Source organism: Ambystoma mexicanum, chromosome 1q (genome assembly GCF_040938575.1).
Source record: "Ambystoma mexicanum isolate Mex_15411 chromosome 1q, UKY_AmexF1_1, whole genome shotgun sequence".
Taxonomy (NCBI): domain Eukaryota; kingdom Metazoa; phylum Chordata; class Amphibia; order Caudata; family Ambystomatidae; genus Ambystoma; species Ambystoma mexicanum.
Window position 1 is genome coordinate 228,616,155 of NC_090922.1, and position 24,685 is coordinate 228,640,839.

At 43.8% G+C, this 24,685-nt stretch overlaps 1 protein-coding gene across 1 annotated transcript in view; it reads left to right on the top strand.

The window, feature by feature from the left end:
* LOC138526910 (branched-chain-amino-acid aminotransferase, cytosolic-like) overlaps positions 1 to 24,685 on the top strand; it is a 392,104-nt gene that overhangs the window by 317,644 nt on the left and 49,775 nt on the right. Inside the window, exon 8 of the mRNA XM_069637744.1 lies at positions 15,901 to 15,986. Within this exon, the coding sequence (XP_069493845.1) occupies positions 15,901 to 15,986 (86 nt within the window). The remainder of the gene's footprint in view (positions 1 to 15,900; positions 15,987 to 24,685) is intronic.

Here is a 24,685-nt window from a genome sequence, read left to right on the forward strand (position 1 = left end):
GTCCAGCAAGTGTGCATACTAGCCTCATGTGAAGCGTGTGCTGTATGTTTGATGAACATTATGTTTGACAAACATTTTTCAGCTATCAATGGCTGCAGGCCGCATGAGATATGAAAAGCTGTCTTCAATTAGGCTTGTTGTCATGTCACTACTCAATCACTCCAGTCCATATATTCAGGCTGCCCTGCTTAACAGCTAAGCATGACTTAGTTGCTATGCTTCCATAGATCCCACTGGGTAGTTGGCCCCTGACCTTGGTGGAAATGAGGGCTCTGCCCTCTGCTGGGATATCTACCTGATCTCCACCGAAGAGGTCAAAGCCAGCAAATTCAGGGGTGGCTTTGAAGGGGAGCTTTACACGCTTGGTGACCCTCGACCCCTTTAAGACGGGCATGGGGGATCTTCTAGGTCAGTTGCTATTGATTCCCTTTCTGACACCACTTCTCACAAATTCACGTTGGGATCAATGAGACCCATGGACCAAAGCTGACGTTTGAACAGGGTTTATTTTGAAGTAACATAAGTTTATAGCATCAAAATTTAAGGGCATCACTTTGAAGTAGCAGGCCTCCCTTCATTTGAAAGCGAGTAAGCCAAAAAGGTAGTTCCTCAGTTAAAAAATCCCAGCCCATCATCACAATCCCTGGGGTAGGGACAGAAGTTGTCACTCTCAGTCTGGGATGTTTTTAGGGTTCCCACCACCGTGCACTGCTAAGACTCACACCCAGGACATCAAAGATGGCATACAAATATGTAGGCCACTTTTTTTTGTTCACTGACATACCTAGGTCAGGTGTTTTTGTTCACTGACAGAATATGAAAATTCAAAATGTGCTATGTATCTTGTTGTATGTTCTTAAAGTATTTTCCTTAGGATTTAGGCTCAGCTCATGCAGGCCTCAAACACACAATTCATTTGTACACATGAAGATGAACTTTCACTGTATTGACATTTTCTGGTGATATTGTTTTTCTTCCTTGTTTTAGTTTCCCTGTATGCGCCTCCGATTTGTATGCATTGTGAGTCTTCATATGTATTTTATAAATATGTATGATTTTCTGCAGCTCCCTCAATCGTGCGGGCGAAAGAGTCATTGCTGGGCCTTTCTTTTCCATTTAAACTTGCCCAAACACACTGCGTGTGGGTCTCCTGAGCCCCCAGGCATCTTTCTTTTTCTTTCATTCTCATTCTTTCTCTCTGCCTGCCTCCCGCTGCCTGTGATAGGGTGAAGTGCACCCAGGAAGCCTGGCATATTTAAAACATCTTGCCGTGGCTTGTATTTTCCATTTCACTTGAGCTCTTTAGTTCCTGGCTCAAGGCAGAGGTGAGTTCTGGGCTTCCCTGTGCCCCTTTTTTTCTAAAATCATATATTTCCCCCTGGTTCCTGCTTGTGCTACTGCACGCACTCTTCTCCAGCTGACCCACTCCCTTTCTGTGTCGCCGCCTACCTACCGCCCCAGAGCGTTGTGATTGGGCCTGCAGCCCTATTCAGTCCCAACACCCCGGGCAGCCACCTGCCCGTTGCTGCACCCTACGGCTAAGGGGCCCCAAGGCAAAGGGCAGCTCCTACAGAAGCAGATGCAGATGGTGTTGGTCAGTGTCCACCAGAGAAGCGGGAAGCCGGCAGCCATCAACCAGCAGTGACAAAGTAAGTGTGGTGCAGACATGGTGCACAGCAAACTGGCCCACCTCTCTCATATCTTATCTTCCCCACCACCCAGGAGCTTGTAGCTTGCATGTACCCATTTCCATTTAGCAACTGCTGCCCAATATAAACTCACTGAGTTGTGAACTTTGTTGTCTAGTCATGTCTCACATCAAGGAGAACTGTAGTTAGCGATATCTCGCATCTAGTGGACTGTATTCTAACTGCGCAAGCTAGCCCAGACAGAAATGTGAAAATTAGCTTGCGTCACATCTAGACAGAAATGTGAATATTAGCTTGCGTCACATCTAGACAGAAATGTGAATATTAGCTTTCAGCACATCTAGACAGAAATGTGAATGCGTCAGGCACATCTTGACAGAAATGTGAATATTAGCTTGCGTCACATCTAGACAGAAATGTGAATATTAGCTTGTGTCACATCTAGACAGAAATGTGAATGTTGGCTTGCGTCACATCTGGAAATAAGTGTCAATATCCGTCATTTGTCACATCTTGGTGAACAGTGTAAGTCAGCCATTTGTCATTTCTCGGCAAACTGTGTTGCTTCTCCATTACCTGCAACTGGGTGAACTAATATTAACGCTCAACCCTTCGCATACTCCTCTCACATACCGCACTAAAGACAACCAGAACTTCTCAGCACAGCAAGCTGCTTGTACTTCACAACACCGCAACAACACCACATGACGCCCGCCTCCGATTCTCGCACTAGGCGCAGTGAACAGTCCATCCAAAATGAAGCTGCCAACAGTACATCAGACCCCATTGCTTTTTCCCACTCCTCCAACTAACCGTACCCACTGCCCTCCTTATTACAGAGCCGCCAGAGCACTGAGAGACCACACAAGTGGTACCTGTGCACAGTATAAAAACATTTAACATTATTGCTGTAACTACCACAAGTGTGTTGCAAGTCTTAAATTGTTAGCTGTTTATTCTAGGTTTAACATTACTCAAAACGCTGGTAAGGTTGTATACAATAGTTTACTTCTATGGTGCATGCTGCAGCCATTGCCTATGTGTATGTATGATTAGTTTCCTGTATTAACAACAGCACTCCAATATAATGGTTTGTTTAAATGAGTACATTCTTTAATACATTAAGTAGTTCATGATAGGTCTCTTGATCACCCCTGACATCTTGTTACCAACAGAACCCTTTTTTAGGAACTTTTCATCAAAATTAATTTCATGTGTGATGTCATCAATGACATTTGTAATGTCATCTTTGATGTCCCGTGTGTTAGTCTTGGCAGTGCACGGTGGTGGCGCAAGTTATGGTTGCTTAGCTTACCATAACTGGCATATTCCTGGGGGGTTTCGGTTTTACTTGTAACCCTAACGTCCCTTTTAACAACATTTTTGTTCACTGAATTTCATAGGTTTTTATTAGTGCAACTTAACCATAACGTCCCTTTTTAAAAAATAAAAACAAGTTTTCTGTGAATTTCATGGGTTTTTATGAGTGAAAATGTTTCATGATGTTATATTATTGTATATATTATATTATTGTATATGTATATATTATTGTATATAAGTTATTTATAATTTCTCTTTTAACATATGAAATAACTGTAAACATCCATTAACAAACATCATTTTTGCAACACATACTGATGTCTGTCGCTATCAGCAGCGCATGCAAGTCATGGTTGAAGGTTGAATTGCCTAGAGCATGAGGCTCGACCATGACCCCAGCCCCACCAAACCATCCCTGTTATCCACTGCACCCGCCCTGCTTCCTAGTTCAGTGTCCACTATACCCCCATAATGTGACCAATGGCCAATGCTTACGGCTTGCAGCATTGGCCAGTCTCCACAATCCATGTTGCACCTAGAAATACTTGTGTACAGGCACGTTATAACTGCCTTATATCATAAGGGGGCTGGGCTTCGGCCATGGCGCATTCCCCAATAGGCAAATCAGAGTAGACATTTGTCCTTGCTGAGGGCCAGGTCCCACTGCCCAGGCAGAAAAGTTACATCACAATTTTTTGTATTTCATTTTTGACACTTTCAAAAAAGTAAAACACAGGACAGATTTGCAAAAGCATGGTTGAGGTCCTTGCTGATGCTCCTTGCAAATGTTTGCTTCAATCCTGTCCAGCATTTCGGGCTGTAGCCACAAGCAGAATTTCTTTTCCCATTCAAACCTATTGCTATTTCAAAAAACGTTACCACATAGCCGGCTCCTGGTGGCCATGCCCACTTTAACCGCATTGCCGGTCCCTCGTGGACAGGCAAAACCTCAGTTGCCAAAGGAATATCACTATTTTTTGTCATACATCATGACACTTTTCAAAAAATAAAACGTGCAGACATACATTTTCAAAACCCTGCTTTCGGGTCCTTAATAATGCTCCTTACACGTGTTTGCCGCAAATCCGTCCATGTTTTAGCTTTTGAAAAGTGTCAAAATGTACATACAAAAAATAGTCATATAACTTAGCCCCCACTTGACAAAATCCATTTAGACTTTACACAAGCATTCATGGTTGGGTCTAAAATATTTCAGAAAACATTTGTGCAGATTTGTCAAAGAGCAACAAGTTAAAAGCCATCTAAAAATGTTGAACTGCCCCTCTAATTTTGCCCCTCTAGACAAAATCCCTCCAAACCTTTCAATTTTGCCTTTTTTATGACTATATCCCATCCCATCCTCAACACCCCTCGCCTCCCCAGAGATTGTTTCATTAGTTGAAGTGCAATGTTTGTTTTCGAAGTTTTTACCGCAATGTCCGCAGGTAAGGGGTGCAGTTTGTGAATCCAACTTGGCGTTGGTTTGAAAATTCTTGATGCACCTCACGTTTTTAATTGACCTAACAGAGGACGTGCATGATGTCCTCGAACGTCACGCTACTCTCTGATTGGGGCAAAGGTGTCCACGGACTGTGAATCGAATGAACCCAAATATCGCTGATTTTTTGTAACCCACATTTGGGCCATTTTTTTAAAACCGACTGGCCGTATTTAAACCAAGTTTGCAAAAGCACGCTTTCAGGACCAAGCCGTTGCTCCTCGCACAAGTTTGGTGCAAATCCATCCAGCAGTTTGGGCTGTAGGCGCGAGCAGAAGTCTTTTTCCGTGGAGTCTTGACAGTCGAGCTGGTGTGACGTGAGGCCAGGTTTTGTAACAAAAACTGTGCAGCAGGAGAAACCAGCCCCCCGCCACCCAGAAGAATTGGTACTCCAGAATGACTGGACACCGGCTCCCCACATCACAGGCTCGCCTTCTGGTATTTCCGTTGTGTGAAGACAGTGCGAACACTGAACCGGAAGGTGTAAAGGACTCTGGCATATATCCAATGGAGCCACGAAAGAATACAATAGGAGGCGGAGAAAAGGGCAGAGTGAGAAATAAAGAAAAAGACCTTAAGGTGTAGAGGAAGGCCACAAGAAAAAAGTAAGGGGTAGGCAGGAAATGGAAGGCCAGCAAAAGGAAAATCTCGGAAGTAAGAAAAAGGAAACCGGGGCCAAGACAAGCTGACAGAAAACTGGGGTCAGGAAGAAACGGAGCTGGTCTGCAGAGGACCAGGGCAGGCAAAAGAAGCTCAGAGGCAGGAAACCGGACTAAGGAGGGACCAGAACGGTCTGGGAAAGACTGAGCAGGCAAACACGTCCAGGAGACAGCAAAAGCAGTAGCCTGGACAGAGCGAGTAAGTAGTAGTCTCACAGTCAAGATGGGGGGTATAATGCCACAATTTTACAATTTTTGCTTAACCTAGTTCTATAAGTATTTATATATTGGAGTGACACTGTAGTATGTGTACTTTTCAAGTTAGCTTTATAAAGCAGAGTATTGTTGAAAGCCAGACATGGGTGAGGAGGGAAAATGATGAGGGCAAGTAAGTCATGAGTATTTGCCCATGATGTGGCAAGAGAGTTTGTAAACCTTGACACTGGTGCAGTTATTATCCCCTGATTGTAATTGTTTATTTGTAAAGCACCTATGCACAAGCGAAGTGAAAGATCTTGCTAGGCCTATGCATTCAAGTGCACAGACAGGAAGTGCAAGGGAGTGCGCCCAGTTCATCAGGGGCCTGGGTTATGTGCAGAGGAGTTGCTCCTGTCATGGAATGTATTCCGAGTGCAGTAGTGCCAGGCAGAGTACAGAGGCCCGGAGGCAAGTGTAGGACTGCTGGAGGAGCCTGGGACCTGTGAAGCTCTGGATGTGCACTGAGCGACCTGTCGACGATGAGCAGAGTTGGGGGTAGATAAAGGAGGAGGGAAGCAGGCGAGAAGAAAAGGAAGTTAGCAGGGAAGAGGGGGAGAGAGAAAGAGGAAGAGAAGAGGATTGTTTCTGCTTTTCAGGCACAATTAAAGGGCACATGTAGGTTAGGGTGTAACATTTTTTCATAGGGCGGACGCAACACATGTTTTTTTTTTTTTTAGGTTGGCAAGCTAACTCAAGTATTTGGCTACCAGGATTTTACTCCGTAAATCAATATAATCAGTGGGTTCGATATAGGATCTGTGCGCTGTTGACCACTCCAGAATTAAAAACATGTAATGATCTAAACCGGCAGTGGTCACCCTTTCCCCAAAGCCACCCACTAGGGTTTGGAAAATGTGAGGAAAGGATTCAAATTTTTTGAAAAGGGCGCTTCTTTTCAAAAAATTTGAATCCTTTCTTCAGGATTTTACTCAGGTTGCCATGTTCCGAGTGCAGACGGCTACCTACAAGACCACAAGCACTTGTTTCGTATTGGGATTTTGTTTACCATTTCACAACAGATTGCTGGGTTTAAAAGGTGAGCACATTTTATACTTTGAAAGCATATCTTTTGGGACATTTCCTCTCTCGGGTTATTTTTCTGGTGACCATTACTTTAAAAAATAGTCCAATGCTATTTTGTTTTACACACTTTCTTCTAAGAGGAAGGTCAAATTAACTACATTTGTATATTTCACTTTAAGATATATGTTCACTTACTGTGTGTATATTCATGGGTGCCAGCTTTTGTTTTTAGCTATGGGTGCAGAAGGTACCTGGGCATGTGTTATTCTACACAGCTAATCATTTATCCCCAATTCCGTGCTGCTTAATGTGGTTAGTTGGTGTTGTGTGATGCATCACAACAGTCCTCATTAGACTGGCCATAAAACAAGGGGCTTGGAGCACGCTGCTTAACCCAAGTGTTTGGTGTATGGCAAATAATGTAATCTCACTGCGTATTGCCTAGAAACATTGTGAGTTCTCAAAGCCTGCAATTTTTTATACATAACAATACCATTGTCAAAACAGGACAAAATCAGTTTGTGATTGATTGAACGTCTTTGAGCGATTCGTTGCAAGTGTTTTCAAATATAGAGTGGCCGTGCCTACCGGCCATGCCCAAAGACCATGCTTGGAGCTGGAAGTGTTCTAAAAATCCATGGAATAACAAAACCCTTGAAATTCAAGGAAGAAACTTTAGTTGCAGGGATGTTAAGGTGAGAACTTAATGCCACGAAACCTATGAAATTGCACTTTAGCTTCACCACCTTGACTTCATGCCACCTGTTGCGCAGCCTATGACCACAATGATGACATCACAGATCACATCACTAATTACATGAGAACACTGATGACATTACAAATCACACCACTGATGCCATCACTGGGGACAACACTCATTACTTTGTATAAAACTGATTACATCAATAATGGAATTTGGCATAACATCATTTATAAGTTAGTTGAAAATTGCCGTAAAAACAATTTTGGCCGTAGACTTGGCTATGACAAAGACTGTGGTCACTGCCCAGCACCAAAGGCCATAGCTAGTGGTCTGTGCATGGTTAAAAGCCATGCCTAGAAGCCCATCACCGTTTTAAAATAGAGTGGGCAACGTTGAAACCTGTAGTCAGTTGCCATAGCTAAAGGCCGTAGCTAGTGCCCATTAATATGTTAGAATATACAGTCCGCACAGCCAAAAGCCGTTGCCACTGGCTAATATTGTGTTGAATACCATGGAGAGTGGCTTGTTATTGTATATAATATACAGTGGGCACGGCCGAATGCCGTAGCTAGTTGTTGGCTAGTGTTGTATAATACACTGTGAGCACGGCCGAAGGCCATTGCTTATTGCATTTTATTATTTTAAAATATACAGTGGACATGGCCAAAAAATGTACAAACTGCTCAAGGTCAAAGGCCATGGCTAGTGGCCCATTTATATGTTAGAATATATATTGGGCACAGCCAAAGATTGTGGCCACTGGCCAGTATTGTGCTAATATCTATGGCTAGTGCCGGATCAGTGTATATTTATTTATTTTATGTTAACATTTGTGTAATATACAGTGGACACGGTTGAAAGCTGTATCCACTGGTAAAGGCCAAAATCTATTGTTGGTAGCCTGTTAGTATTTTAAAATATTCAGTGCACATGGGTGAAGGTTGACCACTGTCCATAACTGAAGGCCATGGCTAGTAACCATTCATGTTAAAATATATTTGGCCATGCACACTGACCATGGCTGAACGCCATGCTGAATGCCAGTTACTGTTGTAATGTAATTAGTAATGTCATCAATTCTGAGTACCTCCTCCCGGGTCAGAAAGCCTATGGCTCACTTTGTAAAGAATACCAGGATCAGGTGTAAAGAAAAGGACACAGATCAAACAGTCCCCAGATTTGTGGGGGTGGGAGGAGGAGGAGGAGGAAGATGATGATGATTAGGGCAAACAGCCCTATTAAAAAAGACCTAGGAGGGCGTCCGAAACCAATCACTATTCCTACGTGGCCTACACATAGCCTGTGTTATTTATTTCTTTGGAACAGTGGTATGGACGGAGTGTAGGTTTGGACAGATGACTTTCTAAGTTTTGTATTGACATACTCACAAGCACCCTTTTCAGACCTTTTCTTTAAGGTAGAATCATAGATGTAGGGAAGTTCAGGTTTCTTTGTTGAGAAATAAGAAGTCTCTCTCGCAATGCCTCGTCTGTCTAATAATTCTGACCTACACACAACCTCACTCAATCTCTCACTTGGAAGAGTATATTTTAGCTGAAAGCACATTGTGAGACATGCCTGTGAAGGCGAGGTGGACACTTGGAACAGCGGGAACATGAAGAGGAGCATACTGAGGAACCTGTTGACAAATGTTTTCAAGAACACAACAGAGAGAGTATATATAACATATATGAAGGCACACCTTTCTGGCACAAGCAGGCTCTTACAAAAACCTTTGAATAGTGGCTTTGTAAACACATTGTACAAAGTAGGGGAGACGCACAATCCTTGTGGTACCTCACAGGTGACTGTAGAAGGTTTTGCGGCCGCAGAAGGGGAAAAAACCCACATGGATCTGTTATCCAGAAATTAACTGATCCAGGCCGTGGCTTTTTCAGAGAAGTGGGCAGCTAGTTTGAAGTGTCGACAAAGAGTTTGGTGATTTACAAGATCAAAAGCTGCAGATAGATCAATTAAAAGTAATAGGGTAAGTTTGCCCTTATCTTTTATGTCTTCAATCTGGGTTTTAAAGTCAATGAGGGCAGTTTCGGTGTCGTGCCGTGGACGGAACCCAGATTGCCTCAGTCCAAGCAGTTTGTTAGATTCAAGGTACTCTTGGATCTTAAGTAGGCAGCTCGATGGAGAATTTTTAGCAGAAAAGGCACCGTTGTGCCTGTAGTTGGTTGGTATATTGGCATCCAGTGAAGGTTTTTTCAGGCGCGGGATAACCCAAGCGTCTTTCAGGTTGTCGGGAACAATCCCGGTGCTAAAGGAGGAGTTTATGAGAGTAGTAATGAAGGGAGCTAGATCATGAGAGGCCTCCTTAATAATAGGAGCAGCGCATAGGGCACCCTGCCAGTTAGAAGGTTTGAGGCTGTTAATAATATTTTCAACTTCAGTGACGGATAAAGGTGAGAAGCTAAATGGTATCAACGAGTCAAGGTTAGGGTTGTTTTTGGCCATATTAGTATTAGATTACGGGTTAAACTGCAGACTAGTTTTTTGTCATTGATTTTGGTTTGGCGATATTTACATTTAGGCTATTTTCCTGAGGAGTGCATTTTGAATATTGGCGCACCAAGTGCTATCTTTAGTGCATGTGTCAGGTGGGGTTATAGGGCATTCCAACTCTTTTAGTATTCGGAACAGCTCTTTAGTATTAGATTTAGCTTGTTCAATGCGTTTGTTATAGGTGTCTTTTTTCGCCTGGAGTATAGCATCTTTGTAATTCAACGTAGCAAGAATAATGCTAGCTTTATTTGTTTCGGTGAGATTACTTTTCCAAAGTGCGTCAAGGTTCCCTTTTTCTTTGCATAAGGTTCTCAGCTGAGGTGTAAACCAGGAGGTAAGGTGAGCTCGAGGTTTTGCCTTTCTAGGTTTAGAGGGGGCAATGTGGTCGAGGGCTTTCAGCATGGTCTTGATTGAATGTGTCGACCAGGACAGATGGATCAGTGCATGATAGCGCCTGTTCGTTGAGAACCGGGAGAATAATAGAGGGAGGTGTTTATCACAGGTTATGTCACACTTATTTCTGGTGGAGATCGCAGGCGCGACGTCTGGGGGGGTATTAATAATTCTGGCAGGGATGTTAAAGGTGATTAGCTGGTGGTCTGTCCAAGCACAAGGTTGGTTGGATTCCACGTTGATTTTGCAATTTAAGTCGGCTAACCAATCAAGGATTCTGCCTTTGGAGTGTGTGGGCTCGTTAATATGTTGCGTGACGCCTGAGTTGGTAAGCAGATTATTAATAACATGGACCGCGGTATTATTAGTGTCTGAGAGGCCCAATTAAAGTCACCTAATGCAATGATTTGAGATTTGGTTTTAGTGGTGTCGGCAAGAATGAAAGATAGGTCTTCAGCGAAGGTGGATAGAGGCCCAGGGGCCCTGTATATTAGATGAAATGTAATAGTTTGGTTAGGGGTGAGAGCTAGTTTAGCTGTCAGCACTTCTGCTGAGATTTGATGCACAGAGGAAATGCGGAAGTTTGTGGAATTTTTATGAATGATGGCAATACCGCCTCCTTTAGATTGGCTGGTGTTGCAGTCGTGTCTAATGATATTATATCCTGCGGGAATAGCTAAGAAAGTAGCGGCCCTGAGGTAGCGTGGAGCCAAGTTTCAGTGATGCCGATGAAGTAAAGGTCATGTGTTGTGATAAGATCAGCCATATCTAGTGCCTGAGCCGTGAGGGATCTAGCATTAATTAATGCCCCCTTGATTAAGTTTTTAGGAGTACATTCAGTGTTCATATAGAGGTTCTTGACCGAGGTGGATGTAGGTGGAATGGTGGTGTCGGGCATGGAAGTTGGCGGTAAGTGGTTATTAAGTCAAGTAGAATTCGAGTGGTGGTGAGAGGCATGAGTGAGTCTGGCGCCTAGTCTAGAATTCCTCACTGAGCTTGTGCATGGTTGGTTAGGTGTAGGTCTGGTGGCAAAGTGTTGTAGCCAGAGGGGAGGGGTTGTTAAGGTATGCGTTGGTGGAAGAGGGGGGGTGGCCATAACTGTAGTAGTGTGATAGAATGGGTTGGTCAGAGGGGCAATGCTGAGGGTATGAGCAAGTGCGGTGAAGGGTGTAAGGTAAAGAGTAGATACTGCAGTTAATATAAATAACTTGAAGAGGGGTGGCAGCATGGAGTGATTGGCCACTGAGGAAAGGGTTTGCCTGTGCATAATGACTGTGTGCTCGAATGAGTCTGCAGGTGGGTTTAGACGGAGTAGAGTGCCGGAGTCTGAAGTCAGTAGACGTAATGTTTCTGACCTCATTCCTCATATTCCTCTGCTCAGTAGGGTTGTCAATGTAAAGTGGGGAGGAATTGTGGGAGCTGTAGTTTCCTATAAAATAAGAAGGGATAGGGGTTAGATGGGTTGTGGAAAAGGGGGAAAACCATGTCTCACCATCAGGTGCTTCTCTCCCACTCCCCGAGGACCCCCTACCCAGGTGATCCTCCCTCGCTTGCCCAACCCGAGGGTCGGGATCCAAAAGCAATGGCCTATCACTGGCCACCTGAGCAGCGGATGCCCGGGCACTAGGTTGTGAAACACCCTCTGGTTTTTCACAGTACTATGTTCTCAGAATATTTGGTTGCAGCTTGTGCTACTTTCCATCTATATGTGTGGCTTTGAATGCAGTTATGTATGCAGCTTTAAATAAACGTGTGTGTGTGCGCGCCCTGCTTACAGTCTATTTGCATGTGTAACTATCAGTCTTTTTATGCATACACAGCTTTTCATGGGCTTGTGTATAGTTTTCAGCCTGCATGTGTTTTTGATTGGGAGATATACTATTCAACAGTAGTATGTACAATGTTAAAAAAAGAAAAAATGTCTCCCACATTACACATGAATCTGTGCATTCAAAGATCAGGAACTACAGGACTTAACACTTCACACATTTCTTATTAAACACACTCGGCTTAGATTTTTTTTACGGTTGTCGCAGTTTGGATGAGCAGCAATTGGCTTAAATTTAATGGGGACAAGTCCGAGATACTGGTGGTTGTCTCCTTCCCATTTTAGAGCTCCATTGGTCCCTGCCCTTGCTTTAAGTCGTATCGACTATTGCAACTCCTTGTTTCTCACCCAAGCCCTGTATCTTATTCGTCGTCTTCTACTCAGCCAAAATCTGGAAAAGTGTGTGTCACCACAGGTTTTTCTTATGGGTCTCACATTTCCCTTACGCTCTGCTCCCTGCACTGGCTTACTGTCCCCAGGCATCTATTGTTTAAATCCTTATGTATAGTTCACCAGGCTTTTTACGGCCTGGGTGCAGAATTTCTGCAGGCAAAGTATCCTCCTTATCTTTCAGTGCGATCACTTTGCTCCCAGGAGGCTTGCTTGATCTCATTACCTCAGTGTTGTTTGGCTAAGAGTAGCGGCTGCTCTTTTTTTAATTACAGCAGCAGCGGCCAAACTTTGGAACACCTTGCCACTTCAGCTTAAGAAGTTGTGTTGCCTGCTTAAGACTCCTTTTTTCTAGTTATCTGACTCTCTTCTCCTACAGACTTTCCTGTTACATCCTCAGTGGGAAGATGCCTTTGGTGTACGTGCGCTCTACTAATACTCCTAACATCACATTATTCCCTATACTATATTGCACAAGGCTCCCCAGCTATGTTAATTTCTGATATCTTTCAAACGATAGTATGATAGTGTGTCATGACTTACACTTTTGTCCAAAAAAGCTCTACAACGGCTTCAGCCCTATATTCTATTTTAAATGGTGCTTAATTTTACAAAGCCATTCCTGAATTAAAGAGGCACCAAAATGTATTCAGTTTTAAATTGTGTTTCTCAATACAAAATACTTTGGGCTTCAAAGAAATAACCTCTCACTTTGTGTTCCATGTAAATGGGAAAAACACCAGGCATTTAATTCTCAGCTCCTGTTTCTGTTTTCATTTGCATTCCCCTGCCCTTTATTTTGCCAAATTTACACTGGACAGTTTGGGGTTTATTTGACCTTTTGTAATATTGCTTCTTATTTTGGAGAATCAGGCTGGGGGGGCTCCATCATCCTGAGGTCATTCGTTCAGCAAACACTCTTTTTGGGTAGCTATTCCACTTCATTTGTGCTACTGAAGTCGTGCATGTACTGACAACTAAATACAGATAATCAGAACGCCAGGTTGAACTCACCGGCTTCTGTTTTCCTTTCTCCATGTGTTGCACCACTTTTGCTGCATCTGGCTCCACTTGGGACCCACACCCTCCCTCGCTGAATGTGTTTTTGGTCTGGCCACTCAATTAAGAAGCCCCCTCGCGCTTGAGCCACACAGTTGCTCACCACAGTCTCTGACAGAACAGAAGAAATCATAGGGGAAGGGAGATCCCTTTCCTTTATCAAGATTGTGGAACTTTGTTTTATAAATGCACCTTTTTGCTCCAGAGACTGGGGCCAGAACTTTGATTTATGAGCCAGTGGCTCCCAGACATCTTCCCTTTTGCACATTATATTTAGTACAAAGAAGTGAGGGTCAGGTTAGGAGTTAGACACGGGACGGAGAACATTTCTTTTCGACATCCTGACAAATGAGAGATTCCTTTGTTAGTTTGGAAAAGTAAGGGAAACCCCCTCTTAGTTATAAGGACAGCGAGGAATTTCCCGAACCCCTTTTATTTTAATAAATGTTTATAACAACCAAAATGGCAACCTTGTGTCCGCCTCTTACTCTGGACTCCTCACATATGCCATTTTATTCCTGGGTTCACAAAGTGGAAAAATGCATAGTTTGACAAACTGGGAGCATTATTGGACTGTGCAAACTTGAATTATACTATGCTAGGGACAGCCTCTGAATACTAGTTGTAGCCACACTGAGAGTATAATGTGATTGTGAAACAGGGAATATACTGGGATTGTGAAACTGGGATTGCACTGTGATTGTCAAACTGAAAATATAGTGGAACTGTGAAACCAGAACATACTGGATAAACTGGTGTTTTCAAACTGGAGGATACTAGAACACACCTGGAGTATTCAGTGTTTGTTTAACTGATACTATCAATCGATTAAATACTCGATCTATACTGAAGTCATATAATGTTTGTAGGGGGAACATCTTTTATGGCAAGCATACATGGCTGATTGTCTCACCAGTATGTATTTGTACGAGTGTTAGGCAGGGGTGGACTGGCCTATGGGGAACTCTATAGAGGTTTCCCAGCCGACCTCTGCACCCATTTAATGTCCGAATGTTCCCATAGGAACGGTTTAAGCTTGCTGGTATGGTGCCACGTTGAGCATTGTTTCCAGGACCTCTTTTGTTTTGTACCCTTGGTGTGAGGTCTGTTAGGTCTGAGGCAATGAGGACAGTTGTTCGCATTAGTGCTAATACTGATGCAAATGTTTTCATTGCGCTAGGACTAAGATCAGGAATATTTAGTAGTTGTGCTGGGGCTTCATCTACCAATGCAGTGCTTCCTCAGTGCTTGGAAGGAGACGGTTGATTTATGAGTCTTAAGGTAAGCATATGCATGTTCGGCTCTTATGTGATGGTTGTGCAAATCCTGAAAGTGCAGCAGTGGGAAACCCAGCCAAGTCTTACCTTTTCACTGGCTCTACAGCCATTGTTATTCAGTCACTCTAACAATAAGACAAGTGCATATTGCATACGAGAGGCGGCCTGAGGTGGGCTGGGCCTGGCTGTCCAGACCAGACCACCTCAGACAGCTTGCAAGCCGATAGTAGAGTCTACTTTTTACTGCAGTTTCCATCACATGTTGTATATTTGCTGCGAGTCCAGGCCTAGACCATCTACTGACAATCAACTGGTGTATCCTGCTGGCTTAATGTAAATGTGGTCAAGGGGGTTAACTGGATATATTTCAAACCGCCCAGTATGTGCTAACACAGTATAATAGAAACTAGTACTGATAGGCATTTGCGAAACTACGCAGTATGTAACAGCTTTGCATAATGGAAATGGCAAGATCGCCGAAGTACACACAAAGTAATTTCATATCGATCACACACTTCATGATGTGTAAGTGGACATGGTGGAAACGGGCAATGATGCTCCCACTGGGAGTTATATAAACTGGTAATTATGTGCTACATGGTATGTATGTATGTTTTGTATAATTGTAAAGGTTTGATATAAATCAAAAACATTAAAGAATGAAATTACATATGTATTCAACCGTATCTTTGTTTTTAATCGACTTCTGTTTTAAAGTGGTTAATTTGGTCGTGCACTTTTATACGACCGGAATTCGACCAGTTTTATTGTAATGGGTATGTGCATGCGGGGGTGGGGTGCAGCAGAGGGGACATGGGGCGAGAGGTAGTGAGTGGCTGTATGCAGAGTCCTCACCATAATAAAAAAAGAAACTGACGAATTCTTGTCAAACGAACCTGCCACTTGAAAGAAGCACATACAACCGTATTCATCGAAGTATTTTGTGCCCTTCCTTTCCATTGCAACTTAGATGTATGTAATAATATGAAGCGTTACCATTTCTGTCCATGTACTTTGACGTCCTCCAAATTCATTAGGGGGCCTCATTAGCAGTAAAGGTCTGGCTTTGTCTCATAAATTAGTGCATTTCCTATAAAAGCCAGGGCATCCAACATGTCCACCTTTCATTCCACCAGCCCAGCAGTTAACCTGCTTTCCCACCCAAAGTACCTTACTAATCACCATAGTCCCTTTGCTACTACTTTGACATGGTCATGTCGTCCTTTAATTTGCACCAACCTGCATCTGCCAAGAGGAACTGATGGGGTGAGGAACCAAGAAATATGTCTTGTATAGTGCTTGATTGTGGTATTGTTTAATTTACTGTTTCAGAGGAAGAGCTCGTGACACCACCGCTGAATGGCATCATCCTGCCAGGGGTCACCAGACACAGTCTACTGGACCTGGCTCGTCAATGGGTGAGTGCACGGTCTAAACAGGGCAGTCTAAAGTTGATGTACCAAAGCACAGTTTGTCACTGCTTTAGGTCCTGTGATCGTTTTTGTATTCGTTAAGGGGCTGGCTGAAGTCCGCAAGAACTATTGTATTAGAAGGCAAAATAAACCTCAGAATAAAGAGGCTCTGTCCCCAAAGTAGTAATGTGATGCCAGCAGAAGTTTAACGTTTTCGCATTGGTTGTCCGTTGTATGTCCTCCTATGTAAGAGTCCCTCTGGAAAGGTGAGAAGGCAGAAAAGGAAGTAACAATTTCCTGCCTGCCTTCTCAAAATGAATCCTCGTTTATGGCAATACCACCCATGCCTCTTACCCTGTTCCCTAGTCCTCAGTCAGTGTTAGATTGGGTGAGCGGGGGTAGCCATAAGACTAAGGGGGCAGAAATGGTTCATCTGCACTTTACTATCCTCCCCCTCCGATCCTCGTGCATTATAGAACATGTAGTCATGTGGCATAGGTCAACTGGGGCATAATGAATTGTATAAGTAGGCATATGTCTGAATCTGGTCTATGCTCAGCAGATGGAGAAATAGTTAGAGTTTGGGGCTGTAAATTGATACTCATTTCTCCCAATAAGTACTCATCAAGAATCTGTGTAATTTGGCATGCCCAAAATATAAACCCTGCATCTGCCAGAATGCGCGTAACTGGGTCTGATGCAAGACCTGGAACCAGAATCTGTACTTTTAAGTACTTACATCCCCCACAGTTCACTGCGCTTATTTACCTTGAAATTGTACCTTTCATGTCTACATCCACAATGCACTGTGCTGTTGCTTCAGAAGGCCTGATTCTGAACTAGATCCCCCCACAATCCATGATCTGTCTCCTGGAAGACCTAGATCACGAATATGCAGTTTTGAACCTTCCTGATGCCGTCATGATGGATATCAAGCCACCCAAAAACTAGTTCTTCCACCTTGCACTATTCGTATCCACTGGAAGTCCATATCACGGAACGTGGGAATGGCAGAGGATTTAAGACCAAAATAGGTTGCACAACTCAGAGATTTAAGTCAAAATTCACAAATTGGAGTATGGCTTGGATCAAGCGGAGAATTGGGGTAAAAAAGCAAATATAAATCTACATACAGTGCAGCGGTTTTAAGAAAAACGCAACCAAGTGAGAGGAAAATTTCAACCTTAAACTAACATAGGACCATGTTCTGTAGTCCGAGTTCACTAATCTACAACATTTTGTAGTCGGTGTTGATTCTCCCTGAGCCATCACATAACGACAACCATAGTTTCAGGACTGTCCAAGGGCTGCAGAGCTCTTCTTTCATTGTCTATATCAGGGGTGGCGCACTTTGACTTGTGGCACGATGGGTGGTGCTGGTCCTCCAACCTCCAAAGTCTTGTATACAAATGACGAAAGTTGATTTGATTTCCTCCCCGCGTGTTCACAGACAATATCAGGCTGTAGACATTTCTGTCACACACCCACAGCCAAGGACAGTGTGCCCCAAACAGTCTCAGGTGTCAGGAGAGTCCTCCACCAGATGTAACAATTAGGCTCCATCTTCAGCAATGACACTCAGTGGGTCAGGTTCTTCTCCCACTATAATTTCTCAGTCCTCTAGGGTTACTACCCTCTCCCCATCCCCCCAGGTATTGGGTAATTGGCATGGCTTAGTCCTTTATTCTCTAGTACTCAACTCTGGCCTTTTCTCTGAGCCTGCATCTGCAGCATCTGGGGCATAACCACCAATGCATTTGTGGATATGAGTCTTTCCCAATCAACACTGGAGTAGGTGATTACTTTCATCTGAACTCTTTTCTCCCCCTCTGAAGTATTGCTTCCTCCTCTTTTTTTCTCTTTCCTCAACCACCATCTCTTTTGAATTTCTTATTCTGTCCCCTCTTCCTTTAACTTTCTCTCCTCCAATATCAGCCTTTCCCTTGCAAGTATGCAACTCTCCTCCTTGATCTTTCCCTCCTCCATCTGCAACCTTTCCCTTAATTTCATTCTCCGATCCTGCTCATCGATCTTTCCCTCCTTTCTCATCAATCTTTCTCTCACTCTCTTCCTCTTCGGCTCCTTCACACTTTCCGCACATCTCCACTTCTATGACCACCTTCCAAACTCCCTCTCTTCGGTTGGCCCGCCGACCCCTTATATACTTTGGGACACCTGGTGGTTGTGGCACAGATAGTGGTTTTGTGAACACCTGAAGCTGGCCTGTGGGGGTATATGTGTGTGATTACCTCACTGGTATGGGATCCGGGTCAGAGTCAATGTAAAGACTGGAGGGAGGTATCTGTACTTCTTTTGAGGCAGAGGCACAGAGCACCCCAGCCAAGGTTCTCTGTATGGTAGCATTGACAAGCAACCAAGGCTTCAGCTCTCAGGTGGTGATGCTTGCTGGTCCTTCAGTACAGTGAATCCCCAAGCCCCCACAAAGGAATGTCCACACCCAATGTTAGGTGATAACAGAGTTTCTTTATGTAAAATTAGGTGTAGTTTAATATATACACATACATTACAAGAACTCTATGTACTTTGGTTATACTATTCAGTTAATGGCAATATGATTTAGACTCTGTGTGGTACCACACACTACTTAGATTAATAGAAAATGCACCAACAGTCTGTAAAAAGCATGTGAATTATTAAGCAAGGGGTGACTGCATAGATTAAGGAATAAAGGTAGATACGTTTCAGAACATATGCCATATACTCTCTGTAGACTTAAATAGTAATACTGTGTGAGGATCCCTCCACCCCCACACCTGGGCAACCTGTAAGGGAAAAGTTGAGGTGTACCTTATTTCTATTACAGCCCAGTCCGAAAATGTTCAATAATGTTCTGCTTTACTTCTACCGGTTCAACCACCCCAAAGTACCTGAGATGCCACAGGAGAACAGGATCCACGATGAATCTGGGAGCCCTGGATGATTCCTGAAGCTGGAAGATGATCTTCCTTGTCACAGTACCTTTGGTGTCTTGGCAGGCAAAGAGGTGGAGGTGCTGTGCCTCCCTCAACGGGACCCCTTGAGGATGGACCCCCTCTGCAAGGATGAAGGAGTCACTGGGATGTTGAGGTCAAGAAAAAGTAAGGAACCAGGCAGTGTTGGAAAGGCAGCACTTTTGATCTTTGCGGTGGTGTCCGTTGGCGGGTAGTTACTCTGACTGTGGATGTCTCTTTAAGGTGAAACTTGCTGTGGAGTCCAGAAAGGCCTGGCTGAAGAGGATAAAACCCTTGGGGACCTTGGATGTCTTTCGCAAGCGACTGGTGCAGTGGCAGAAATAGGTGCCGGGATTCGGGATTTCTCAGTTTACTGACATTTAGTTCTTCGTTGCCGCAGCACAGACCTCTGGATGTCTTCTGGCGATCTGAACTCTAGCACTGGACTGGACTTGGCTATGGACCCTCACCAAGTCTGGACCCTCAGGAAATCATCTTCAGCTTTTGGTGCGGGAAACCCACCAGTGAACTTTCCTCTGCACACAGCGAACTGAGATCTTCTTCGGCAGGAAAAAGTGGACAGATGTGGTGTCAGGGATGTCCCTTGAAAGATTCTTTGATCAGGTGGAACCTTTACTGGGGGTGTCTAGCAGCACTATGCAAGTGTACCCCCTCTTCTGGGCGATAGGTAGCAATCTGGCTTCCATCGGTTAGGAACACTCCTCCGAAACCTGGCCGACACAGGAGGACTTCTTCAGATCGATCTGTCCAAGCACTCCTCTTCTGGACTCAAGAAGACCCCTTTTCTGGGCGGCAGGCACACGGGACTGGCTTCGAGGGTACCTCTGATAATTATATTGAGGTGTTATTTATATAGCGCCTTAATCCAAAGCGCTTTAGAGAGCACATATTTACATACAATATCACCCAACCGAAATTGGTACTCATTTATCGATCTCGGAAGGATGAAAGGCTGAGTTGGCCTTGCCAGGATTCGAACCTGCAACCTGCAGATCATGCTCAGATTGCAGCAACGACCACTCAACCCGCTGAGCTATTTTACCAGCATGATGAAGAGTAGCAGGTGCACCATGGTCTCTCGTAGCTCGGGAAGAGGTCGCCTATCCAGGTCGTCTGTTGATTCCGTCCTTGGGTCAGCTCACCAGTCTTCGTATTCCTTGAAGAAATGCAGCTGTAAACGCCTTCCTCCGACTGGACCCAGGATTCAAGCTTCGTGTTTCAGCTTCAGAACATTGGCTGACTGAGCCTGGCTCAGCCCGATTGAGAGGTTCCTAGTTATACACAGTTGTTCCCCATTCACTCAGGCTGCGAGAGGCTCAGTCAGCGAATCATACAAGAGTGCATTTATGCAGGCAGCTAATCGGGCTCGCAGGCATTCAGGCCATTCACCCAAACCAGACAACCATAACACAGATTGTGGATAACCACCCAACCTTTCAGAACACTGCACTGCATTCACTCCAGTTTTAGTCAGTGATGGCCCATGCATTATGTCACACAACCAAAACTAGACAACCACAACATAGAATACGAGTTAACTTCAGACTTCATTCATACACACAGTCCCTGGGAAGGCTCTAGTCAGTCTGACAGGAGACAGCCCCACCGCCATATATGGTCTTTCCACCCAGCAGCCAGTCAGGAGAAAGGGACAGAGACAGGGCTTCCAAGGACTTTGGAAACAGGGTGTAAAGGCAAAAGAACCCAAGAGGCTACAGTGACCATCTTGCCTTTGTCCAAGAATCCATTGATTCCAATGGCAGGGCCATGGGTGTCCCAAAAATGGAGGACACTCAGAGCCATGTCAAGTCAGCATGTAGCTGCCACTAGCCCATACCCCTCCTCTGTGGGCAACATATGTGCCCAAAAACACACACATGGGGGTGTACCCCCACCCATGGGTGCCATAACGGTATTTCATGGGTGGTGTTCACAAAAAGGAAAAAATGAAGAGCTGCACTGCCAGAGGCCCAGACTGGACCTCGGAGGCAGAAAACACACACAAAGAAGTGGTAGGACAAGGACTAGGAAGCCCTGTCTCTTCAAAAGGCTTTTCCAGCATCACAGTCAAGCTGCATGAATTCTTCAGTATTCATTGTGGGTCAGTGGATTCATGGGCTGAACCATTTAGGAGGGGCACGGACCGCTTGGAGTCAGTCAGCACTATCCTGGCAGTCACCCGTCTACACTTGCGCTACTGGGCATTATGGAGAATTATCTTCTTCTTCCATAGATTTCCAGTTGAAGGTGGAAGCAGTACCAAAAGAAATCTTTAGATCGAGGGGGGTGGTACTCATCCAGTGGAGCTCTCCGCTAGATAAGCACCTGCTCAACCAGAGCTGATTCCCTGCAGCATGTTCATTTCAGTCCTTCTTTACTCCAGCATTATCCTTTGATTCCTAACCAACGCAGCTCTGGCATTGGGTATGTTTTACATTTTTTCTGAATCTGCTTGAGGTCGTGATCGTTTTGGAAGTCGGTGTTGCTGGCTTGTGTGTTCTAAATGGTTGTACAAGCTGCTCTCGGACTCTCAAGGCTGACAGTGGCATTATGTTTTCGATCACCAATCTTGCACCTGTGTGCAGCAACCGGTTGCTTTTTTGCTATCTAGTAACTGCCTGTTTTGATAGCATGCTTAACCTCCATAATTCCTGCTGGTTCCATGTGATCTTCTGGCTGATTATTCCTTGTGTCCTCAATTTCGAAACTAGGGCTGTCTGAACTACTCACACCTGACAAGGGATAAAGTAGTGTGATAAAGGATAAGCTGTTATTAACCAATTTAGTGATGCACTGCAGGATCAGTGCCAGATGTAATTGGGAAATAAAATAACAGCAAAGCTCTGTAGTTGTCTCATTACAAATATATGGGGGCCTCTTCCACTTCTGATTTCTTTTCTTTGCATTCTGGGACTTGGAAAAGGAAAAAGTACAAGTACCGGAGTAGAAAATATAAGCAGCCCAGGGACAACTTGGGGGAGCCATTGCACCAACTCACGCTGATCCAGAAAACAAACTTTCTGCACATTTCCTAAAAGCAAAGCATAACCTGGAACGAATGCAGCCGGCGGCTTAAAATAAGGGCTGCCTGTTTTACATGTTATTAGTTGATGAAGATCAAATGCACACAAAAATAAACTGCTGGCTTGCCTGTAATTTTTGGTGTAAATAAATAGAAATAAATAGGCGTAGAATAGAAGCCGAGGTGGTGCCAATGCCGGCCCTTACCTGCTATTGAAGTTGATACTCCCTCTAAGTTGCAACATGGCCAGCTCTCTAGTCAGCAAATGAGAAAGTGAATGTACTCCTCTCGTCGATCCCATCTTCTAAAAGTGTTTCCATTGGCAACGTAAAGGTTTTTAGACTACCGTTTCCCTGAAGGAATACAAAATGACCGTACAAAAATACTACTTGTGACTGCATTACAAAGTGGAAAAAATAATGGCATATAAAGAAAATGTATGCAACACAATTATAGAGAAAAATAGATGTAAATGTCATTAAAACAAATACCATAAAGCTATGATGCTTATATATAATGATACAGTTCCTTTCAGTATTGCATTCTCTGGGATACAAGTGTTTTGCAGCTTTTTTCCTGCATTGATTGCTTAATGAGAACAACGTTTTTGGATCATTTTTAGTCCTCCAGGCATCTGTCTAAAGATGAACAATAGTTCTTTATACTTAAGAATTTGAAAAATAACCTTTTATTTTATGTTGCTTAAATGCTACATTTGTACATGTTTGTTACTTGATGTTTCATTTTATTTGCTTAGGTAATGTTTGATTCCTACTGAACTGTAATCCCCCTCCAAATGACCCTTCGAAAACAGCATAAACCATAGAGACCGGTACATTTGTTATTTCAAACTATAACAATTCTTTTTTTTCTTTAGCTTTAAATTGCTACAACTTAGATGTTTTATTCTAGTTTGCAAAAATGAGTTCATAGGAGCAGGTTTACCGGTATTTCCTTTCAGCTGGAGTCAGAGATTAATTTACTTTCTCTATTGATTTTTTATCGTAGTTTAAACAAATAACTTGTCAAAGAGTGGGTGAGAGTTGCTTAGCCTAAACTGGTTTTTGACTCTGCCTTTTGTAGGTCTTCTTTTCCAATTATCAATACAGTGGGATTTACGCATTCTGATATAGATCCTATTCCAAGCTCGAAGATCTGGGGTTACCTATGTGTCGGGTATGGAGACCCCATTGATCCCTTTTCCGAATTCTGTAGTTGTGTTCTCAAATTAAGGATGAGATAGGCGAACAAAACTACAGCTACCAGAATTGGAGATCTCAACTTGGACCTTTGTCAGTCAGTTGCAACCCTTTCAGTCATCTTTTTATCTGTTGAATTCTAAGTAATTGTAGTTGTACTATTTCCATCACAAATGAAGGACTACAAGGCCCAGAATTTGAAGAAAATCGGACCGGATGGACTACACCTGCTTGATTTCACTTGTAGTTTAGATTTATGCCAGAATGCAAAAGAAAGGTCAGGGTTCTATGAAATGTTAATGTTAAAGGATATTTGTACCACGCACTATCACCACCGGAGTGGTCCCCTGGTGCTCTGGCGGCTCTGAAAAAAGGCAGGGGGGGATGAGTTAGTGGGAGTAAGCTGGAAAAGTGCAAGAGAGCAGTGATGTGCTGTTGGCAGCATCAGCCCGGTGGGTCCGTTGGCTGGACTTGGGGTGTTTTGCGGTCAGTAGTCGTCGTGTTCTGTTGTGCAAGTCTATGTGTGATTTGTTTTGTTGTTGCATTGTAGTGAAGTTTGTGCAGATTGCTGTGGTTTAGGCTTGTGGTTGTGTTTAGTTAGAGTTTGAGAGGTGTACGCAGAGGGATGAAATTGTTAGTGGATTGGTTAGTTGGCATTGCTGTCTTTTCAATTATGTCTAGGTGTGATTTCATCTGGGTGCAGACCTTGCTAATTTTCTATATTCTGTCTAGATGGGAGGCAGGCTAGTGATCATGATTTCATCCAAGTGTGGCGCATCCTAACATTCACCATCCTGTCTAGATGCGACGTAGGCCAAGGTTAAGAATTCCATCTAAGTGTGGCACATGCTAACATTTACAATCCTGTTTAGATGCCGCAGGTTAAGGTTAAGAATTCCATCTGGGAGGGGAGGGCGTTGCTTGGCAGCCATAGAGTAGGCTACATCTCCACTAAGCTCCCTGATCCGACCACTGATCCTGAGAAGCGTGAGCTGCCTTGCAGCAGATTACGGCATTAAAATAACCCTGGATTTGCATGAAGGTGTCTGGAAGAATAAACGAGTAACCGCGATGTGAAAAAACAGAATAATATGTTAATTGTCATCACAGAGCAAATTTCCATGTTGGGTTACAGAGTCTGCCAAACAAGAAGAGCACAAGTAAATGTTCTGGTGAACTACAATGCTTAATTTTTGTTTTGTTTGGTTCGAAGAATTTCAAAATCATAGCGATTACAAGAACAGGGGTACGATGAAATTGATTGATTTCAGCAAGATAACACTATTGGGCCTACTGGGTGACAGTAGGCATAAGGCCTGGGTCTCTAGGGTATACAGCGAACAACACAATTGCTGTTCTCACCTCTTCCAAAGAACAACAATTGCCTGCTGTCAGACCAAGAGATTCCCTGTGCTTTCTTTAACTTGTGGTCCTGCGCTTACAATGGGTAATTACAAGTTCCAGAGTTCAAAGGAGAAAATGGGACTAGATGGCTACTCATGCCCGACCTGG